The sequence below is a fragment of the Bacillus rossius genome, chromosome 5 (genome assembly GCF_032445375.1).
Source record: "Bacillus rossius redtenbacheri isolate Brsri chromosome 5, Brsri_v3, whole genome shotgun sequence".
Classification (NCBI taxonomy): Eukaryota; Metazoa; Arthropoda; class Insecta; order Phasmatodea; family Bacillidae; genus Bacillus; species Bacillus rossius.
In genome coordinates this window covers 46,835,820-46,844,997 of record NC_086333.1, presented here as the reverse complement: position 1 = coordinate 46,844,997, position 9,178 = coordinate 46,835,820, and the positions used below count along the sequence as shown (strand labels likewise).

At 39.7% G+C, this 9,178-nt stretch overlaps 1 protein-coding gene across 1 annotated transcript in view; it reads left to right on the top strand.

Moving 5' to 3' along the window:
* Positions 1 to 4,778: 4,778 nt before the first annotated feature.
* Positions 4,779 to 9,178, top strand: part of LOC134531771 (metabotropic glutamate receptor 3-like) — a 100,730-nt gene continuing 96,330 nt past the window's right edge. The window contains exon 1 of the mRNA XM_063367663.1: positions 4,779 to 4,808. Coding sequence (XP_063223733.1) covers positions 4,792 to 4,808 — 17 coding nt within the window. The 5' untranslated portion in view covers positions 4,779 to 4,791. The remainder of the gene's footprint in view (positions 4,809 to 9,178) is intronic.

Sequence of the window (9,178 nt, the reverse complement as noted above, 5' to 3'; positions counted from 1 at the left end):
GGTCCGGAAACTACGTGTTATTCGCGTCAAAGAAATGCAGTTGAAAACACACTTTTTGCGTATATTTATATGTATCATGCTGAGCATTAATTTAAAGAATTCTATATTAAATTACGCGTAAGAGCTTTGTATTATAAGACTACTAGCTGCAGTACCCGGCGTTGCCCGGGCTGAACACAGGATGAAGGTGACCTTTTTCGAAATTAGATGTAGTTAGTAATTGTCTTATTAATTTTGCAATGCCTATAAGCATTGAGGCGGGGAGGGAGGCCATAGCATGGCAAGGATTGAGGATAGGTATTTGCTTACAGAACAATAGTTATGAAATACGTTATTTAATTAGGCAAAACAAAAAAAATTGAATACTGAAACAACAACAATTATATCCAGAATCAAATACATTGATTATACACACAAGTGAAATTGCAAGTGAATGCCATTATCAAGGCCACAAAAGATAAAGAACAGATTTCTATTTACGTTTTAAGTTTAACAAGTTACGCCGGCGAAACATTGCGCGAAACATTGCGCGGTCCCATTACGGGCCATCAAAAGGGGGCGTCACAAGGTAGACGCATTGAGAACAGCACATTTTACAACAAAGTCGATAAGTTGAAATTTAGGGAAATCCTACGACATAAGTTACATAGTTAAGTTACATTCTGAAACAAATCATTAAAATTACGTTTTACGTACGCCGACGTCTCAGGGGAGAACATTTACAAGCAAGGTGAAGTTAAATTATTCAATTAATTTCAAACGTAAATTTTCTAGGTGGCGGCCGAAAGGGAATCTAAACAAAACAAACAAGAATTTACATTACAAAAGCTTACATTAAGGCAAGGGCCACCGCCTCACTCCAAGCAAACCAGACTTACAGTATCTTTCCCCCGAGGTCGCTCACGCATATCGTACAAATTTAAGCCTAACTGACTACATGCTGGATTACTCGAGCTCTCGAAAGAGACTAAGACAAGACAAGACCAGACAAGCTAGACGAGACAAGACAAACAAGACCGAATTATTCAATTTCCACAGGTTTTATAGCATAGGTGCGGCGCAGCGCGCATGCGCCGAACGGTGGAGGGGAGACAAGGAGCAAGGAAGCGCGGGTAATTCAAACGATGCAGCGATCCCGACGCTTCAATTTGAATGTCAAGTGTGCAAAATAATAATATATCACTTTCAGACCCCGACAGATGTTTTTCTGCCAGTGTGTAGTTATTTACCTGGGTATATCTAAAAATTGGTGGTCTGCATGTAGTCTAGACTCTATAAAGCAATATAGAAAAAAGCTTAAAAATAAGAGATTACTAATATTGAAAAGATTCCATTATCTAGCTAATGCTCGGCATGCATTGCAATGCCTCATTCAGTTTTGTTTTGTAATATGTTTGAAGTAGTTACACATATACAAATCATCTATCCATCTCTCTAAATATATATTTATCTCTATCTACATCTATATATATCTATGTATCTCTCTATCTCTATTTATCTCTTTATATCTACATATATACATATATAACTCCCACTATCTCTATCTCTTCTATATGTAAATCTCTATATAGCTCTATACATCTATATAATTCTTTATCTAACCCATTTCATTCTCTATACCTCGCTCTATCTCAACTTATCTCTGTCTCTCTCTATCTCACTCTATATAAATCACTCTATCTCTGACTCTATTTTATATTTAAATAAATTATGACATGCGTGCGCACTTATACAACAAAAACAGTCGAAGTGCCGCTATATAATATGAAATAAACACATTTTTTGAAACGATTTGTGCTCCAACTATTGCAAAATAGTTATACCGTCTCAGAAACATTCACGGGCATGCGCATAACAACTCACCAAAATTTCATGGCAATCGGATGAATGGTATAGGAACGCATACGGCACAAACAAACGAAAATTAAAGACATGACAAACGCATCAAACGATGGTGCATTTAAAATTCAAGGCAACTCTATCTATTGACGAAGTTAACTAGTTAAAAACAAAACTGTTATGAGCCCCTTTATTTTGCTAGCCGCTGTGAGCTCCACTAAGCGGGCTGGTCTCACCAAGGAGAAAAATATGAATTTGCCAGACCTCACAATGTGTATGATCGTGTGGCAGACATAGAGAAATGACACTCACTCACTATTTGTATGTCTTTGTCCTATGATTTTTTCTGTTATAAAATGAAATTATCACTTTTTCACTCCCTTAGGGATGGAATTTCATATTAATATTTGGTCTATGTGTTAATTCAGGTAATGAGCTCGCTGTAGGCGGGTCAGGTTGATCAAGTGTTAATTGATCAGCTATCGACCGGGGTTGAAAAAAATAAAAATCTATTAAAAATTAGGGGTTGGTGATAGAAGGGTGAAAATTTAGGGTTGTATGTATTTTTAATGGCACATTATAAAAAATAAATAAAAACATTTTGTCCAAAAAATTTTAAAAAATTTTTAGGGGTGGACAACCCTTATCACTTAGGGGTATGAAAAATAGATAGTAGCCGATTCTCAGACGTACTGAATATGCATACAAAATTTCATAAAAATCGGTCAAGCCGTTTCGGAGGAGTATGTTAACTAACACTGTGACCAGGGGCGTAGCCAGGGGGGGGTTTTAGGGGTTCAAACCCCCCCCTTAGCACCAAATCTTTAATTAATTTCCTATTCATCACTCAAACAAAGTTCATATTAAAATTAATAAAATTTTTACCATTACAATATTTAAATTTAAGAACCGAAAACTGCTAAAATAGCACTATTTTACACCTTACAATCCAAATTTTTCCGGGGGAGGACCCCCGGACCCCCCGCTTTAATACGGCGGGTGGGGGGGGGGGCAGCTTCTTAACACCCCCCATACACAAATCCTGGCTACGCCACTGACTGTGACACGAGAATTTTATATATAAGATTTGCAACATGAGAACACATGAATTTGCTCGTTATCGAGGTTAGATGTTACACTGAACGACTCAATAACATTTCATTTTTTTTTTTTTTTTTTTTTTCGGGCGGGTACTGTCTCGGTGCGTTCAAACGCCCGGGCAGTCTCGTGTTCGCGGCGAAGAGATTGGTAGCAACAGGTACCTTCACACGGTGACGTCATAGAGATCGGGTTTTAAGGCTTGGCGGGGAGAGACCGCGAAGTGGCGATACGTCTGTGGTGGAATGAAGGAATGAGGGCGACAAGAAGTGTCGCGTCTACCCGGGAACACACGTGGTGTGCAGACCTTCAGAAGAAACCACGAGATTTGAAAACTGCTCGAGTCATCCGAGTGAGTTGTGTCTGTTTACGGAAAATACTTTTAAGAACGCACTGTAGTAGTTCTCTTTCCGTATTTCGGTTTTAAACTGTGTTTGAAACGCGCTAAAACGCGTGGAAAGACAAGAAAAGCCCGGTAAAGATTATTGAAATCACCCAAGCTACTTTTATTACACGTTTATCTTAATTTCTCCGGTATATATATTGTTATGGTTACCGCTCAAACGTGTGCACGACGAGAAGACTGCGCGTCAGTCCAGAGGCGACATCGCGATAGAAGCACCAGCGAACAGGGGGTCACAAATCTATATGCGGAATATGGCCACTAACATAACTGTGCGGTTGAGAAATACCAACATCATAACTTTTTTTTATTATGAGGAAAACACAGAAATTTCTTAAACATAAAAACATAAATTGAAAACAATATTTACGAACATTCTTAGTTCAAAATTTATAGAATGGTGTATTAACAAAGTGGCATATTGATAATAGTAGCAAAATATTATTCTCTGGAATAATTTTTGACAATGAGAAATTATTTTGGTGGCAATGAAATGAGCATGGCTGCAGAAGTGCTTTGATTTCCTTGTGCTCGTGTGTATGCAATAGGAACTGAGATTATGGTTTCAAGCACTCAAACTTTGCGGCTATGCAGAATTTTATTTAACGTTTGATACAAAAGATGAAGCATTTTAACAAAAGTGTTTTTGGTTGTTCCGCATTGAAAAATAATAAGGTGATACGTTAATATTCCCGGCAAGGAAAGACCATAAAAAAAAATCATGTTTGCCAACACTTTCTCTCGAAAAAAATAACGCCTTTCAGATAGTTGGGTTGCCTCTGAAACCCGCATATTGGCCGGATTACCCAAAGAAAATAAGAGCATTAGTTACTGAGGGGGACGCACCACAACACCGAAATACCACAACGCCGATCGTACAATAACGCCGAATACCATAACGCCGAATGTCAAAATTGACCACAACGCCGACAGCTAGAAAACTGCTGCGTACCACAACGCCGAATTACCACAACGCCGAAATACATTAACGCCGAAAAATGTCATTGCAGGACTGCCACAAAGGTTACTTTAGGTAAGGTTAGCACACAAATGCATTCAGTTGTTTTTCATTTTGCTCCTGTGGCCCCCCTTCCCCGCAAAAATAATTTTTTCGACGTTGTGGTAATTCGGCGTTGTGGTACACAGCAGTTTTCTAGCTGTCGGCGTTGCGGTCAATTTTGACATTCGGCGTTATGGTATTCGGCGTTATTGTACGTTCGGCGTTGTGGTATTTCGGCGTTGTGGTAACGACCCGTTACTGAGTTGCCGCTGTTTATCTTCCTCGCTGCGCGGCGACATCCGTGCGTCGCGGGGGAGGAAGGCGGCGGTGAGTCATGGACAGGGGGGACGGGGGGTCCGGGGCGTGACGCGGCGACCGGCGCACGCGGATGTGGTTGCGGTCCTCGCCGGCCAGGGGGAGCGCCCCAGTGCCGCCCGAGGTCCGCCCGGCGATGGACGCGGCGAGCAGGTGGGTGCGAGCGCGCGGGAGTTGCTCTGGCAACACCGCGACACAGCGTGCCGCAAACTGCAGGCTACTGTCAGGGGGGACGTGTCCCCCTGAACATTTTGGGTGGAGGGGACTGTCCCCCCCCCCCCCCCCAACTTTCTAGACCGTGATATTTTTATTTTATAATATTATTCTGCTCAACTTTATTTGTCATTTCTTCACTCATCAAATTTTATGTTAAGGAAACAATAATAATTTTAACATCGATGTATCCAATGGTTAGATACAAAAACTGCTTAAAAAGCGCTATTTTGCACTTTTGAAATCAAAATTTTCCGGTGGAGGACCCCCGGACCCCCCCGTCTTAGTAAGAGGGGAATGGGTTTACATGACATCAAAATCATTATTTGTCCCCCCCAACTCTATGAACACAGCTACGCCAATGGCTACTGTCGTCACAGCCATTGCGGGCCTTGGAGGTCCGCGCGCCAGAACCGAACATCGAACCGAGGGCCCGCGGAATGCCGCCCACTACCTCTTGTTGAAATAGAGTTTCTGTGTTGATGTCTGCGGAAAAGAATGATGATCCCGAGTTATTTCTAAAGTGTTGTTAAAATTTGTTTGTCAGGAGGGATGGTGGTAGGGACTCGAACCCACGTGCTACTGGGGGCAAGGCGATGAATAAAGAAGTTGGAGGAAATAATAGTGAGATTTGGAGGGGAAAAAAAGAACGGGTTTGATTCCCAGTGTGAGCTTTTTTCAGTCGCTTTGCCTGCCCTGTGCTCTAATTGCCATAGTTGGTAGACTGATTAAGCAGAAAGTGTGCATCAGCCTTGGGAGATAGTGTAGATTTTTAGTTTTTTTAAATTTGGTTTTCGAAGTCGTGATTTCTGGGCTTGCAAAATGTGATGATGTTTTGATGTTGACAATTGGTTGGGTTGCCGAGAGTCGGACCTGTGTCACTATCACAGCTACATTTATTGTGAGAAGTAATTCATCAGGCTATTATTATCTGGCAAACAGCACAGTGAAAAATTAGTTCACTTTATTGAAGTTTGGCTTCTTTGGGCGTGATAAGAGCAAAATTTCAAGGCCGAATTTTAAAGAACGCTTTCGCGTAACCTTGTTGTGAAACGTTACTGGCGCGAAAACGACAGAGAATATGTACTTGGCCAAAGAGATATAAAGAGAGCACTATGCTATATACGTTGGTGGGCTCGTTTTCGTTCTCCACTTTGAGAGAAATTCGTCCCCCGCCTAAAAAAAAAAAAAAAATAACCGAAACCGATAAACGATATAATAAGATAGAGAGTGTATGCATGCGCTTGTTTTAGAAAATATATATGTATGTATGTACCATATACAATTAGCTGTGAATGCATTGAAATTTTTATTTGCTACCAGCACGCTCGCGTTTTTCCTTATTCAACCGACAGCGTAGAGAGCGCTGTTGAGACAGTCCCTGCATTTCCCGCATAGATAGCGCTACCTATTATGAAGTTCATATTTCGTAGAGGTATTTGGCGTGTTAGAAATGACAGAATTGTTTGAAGAAACAGTAACATGCACAGTTTTTCTTTATGGTATAATTATTTCCACAGTGATTAATATTTGTTTATATTTGTTTAGAAAATTGTCTTCTCTCTCTCTCTCTATCTCTCTCTCTCTCTCTCCTCTCTCTCTCTGCCGTTTTGCCCGTTCCGATATTCTTACGAGTCGAGGTTTGAATTACCAAGGAAGTTTTACTTCTATCACGTGTACTGAGTTACATGCACGCTTTTATTTTTGGTAGCCACATATTTTGTGGCGTGACATTCCAAAAATACTGTATCTCCTACTCATTTGTATAGAACCTACTTAAAGTGTTTTTTTACAGTAATTATTTTCTACTAAACAATAAGATGCCAAGTAACAATAATTATTAAGATAACTCTCTGCACCTCCCCCCTAGGTTTTTTTGCTAGTATTAATGGACCCACCCAACAGATACCGTCATAGGTCGCGCGAAACATGGTTTCAGTTTTCACTAGAGGAGTCGCACTTCTATATTACGGCCTCGTGAGCCATTCTGGATATTTAATTTCCTCCTCATTACTAATAGACCGAGAAATTTCGCGGATTTATTTCGCATTAGGCTGGAATCCAAACTAATTTCATGCTGATACAGTGATTGGACCACATTTTATCTGAAGGACTCTGAGCCAGTGGAAAACCTAAACACGATAAGTTAATGTCAAATAACAAGCTTCTCAGATAACAGGTCTCGCGAGTCATTAGCCAATGAGAGAGTGGCATTTGCCAGAGCACATAGAGGTTCGTGCAGTCTATCCTAGAGGTAAATGAAACCGAAAATTTTTCCAGTCCCACCCTCATTACTAAGTATGATTCCAAGGCTTTTCCTCTAAATTCATCACTTTAGCTATCTGGCATTTTATGTTTCGGCTCACATTTTCTCAACAGAACACGAAACTCACCAATAGTTTTCTGTAAACCGAACAAAACGCAGTTGTGTGTAATATCTTACCTCTCGGTAAACGGCATTTGGCATGAGTAATTTCGTGAATGGATCGGAAGTCGCGTGGAACGGAAATGTGTAACAACGGTGCTGCCATCTGTGGCGGATGGCGCGAACTGAAGTTCTCAAACTATTTTGGTTTTTGAGGTTGGGCCACGTAGAAGTGGTAGATTGTGCCGATGTTTCGCTCTGAATTGAAGCAGGCATCAACAGGATTTATAAATCAACTGATCATTTATTTTCTCAACCATGATGATGCCTGCTGCAATGCAGAGTGAAACGTCTGTACAATTTACCACTTCCACGCGACTCATCCTCGAAATCCAAGATAGTTTATAAGACAATGACCGCGAAATTTTTGCAAAAAAAAAATTAAACATAAATTTTTATAGAAAATCTATATAAATAAAAATGTCAATGTTCGTTCATTCAAAATCTTTAATCTCCGAAAGTTCTTCACCGATAGCTTTGAAATTTTGACACAACGTTGTACTCGAAGACGCACGTGTTTTTATACACTTATGTCACACTTGCGACACGTAAAAAGATAGATAAAATATAGATAGGTAAAATAATTAATTTTTTAATCTTTTCATTGCTATAGAGTGACATATATAGAGGTATATATTTATAGATATATAGGTATATGGAGGAGAGATATAAATATAGAGGGGATATACATCTATATAGTTGGTTAGATTGATATAGATATGTAGCTATAGAGATCTATATAAAGAAATAGAGAGATAAATATATATGTAGATAAAGATATAGAGAATATATATATATATACACACACATAGAAATATAGATAGAGAAATACATAGAGCTATGCAAAGATATATAGATAGAGAGATAGAGGATTAAGGCGAGATAGAGAGATGCTTTGTATGTAGGTATTTCAAACAAATTACAAAAAAAAAAATTAATTGAGGCATTGCAACGCATGCCAGGCATTATTAAGTTTACTAATAAACAAAAATTACCTTGTTTTTGATAGAACTTATACATTAACACCTTCACATCAGAAGTTTAAAAGTATTTGGCTGGCGGGGAGTCTGGTATTAGTGGAGCCCCCCTCTTCTTACTTTGTCCGCAATCCGCCACTGAGTGCGACCAGCTCGTCCAGTGGGGCTGCGGCAGCGACCACAGTCCTGCTGATGGGACAAACAGACGGACAACTGCGCAGTCGCCAATCGGTGTTCTCAGCACTGGACACTGTCGAAAACAAGTGCCGTGGCGGCAAGTGTTCGGACTGAACAATAACTCCGACGCTCTGCGCGAACCAGTATCAATTCGCATAGGAAGCGTTTCATAGTTCGTGAATGTTACGTTTGAAATATGACCTGCGTCAAGTAGTAGTAACACGAAATGTATAAATAACAAAACAAGAGTCTCCTTAGAGCACGGTTTATATATTAAAAAAAAAAAAAACAAAGTGTGAATAATTGTTTACATCAGCTGATTTAAACAGTTCTATTGGCAAACAGTAAGCTTATTATAGGACCAAGCGCAGACGACAATACTTCCTTGATTTAAATTTATTTCATGGATATACGCTATTGCTGATTTCCACTGATTTCCACGAGAACAACCCTAATAATGGACAACAGGCATTATCGTAGAAATCTTATTGTGTCGTATGTGCTGTCGTCGTGTTATCCAGTATATCTGTTTGGTTTCTTCGCTGAGTTCGTCTCTGCGTCGCTGTGTTGTCGTATGTGTTATCCATGTCATGTATTTACCTAATGCATATTACTAAAGAATTGATATACAAAAAGTGTATGTATATTAAAAAAAAGCCTCTGTACAAAATATTCCATACAAAAAATGGTTCCTGAAAACACTCGTCGCTACCAAATAAGGACGTTAAATT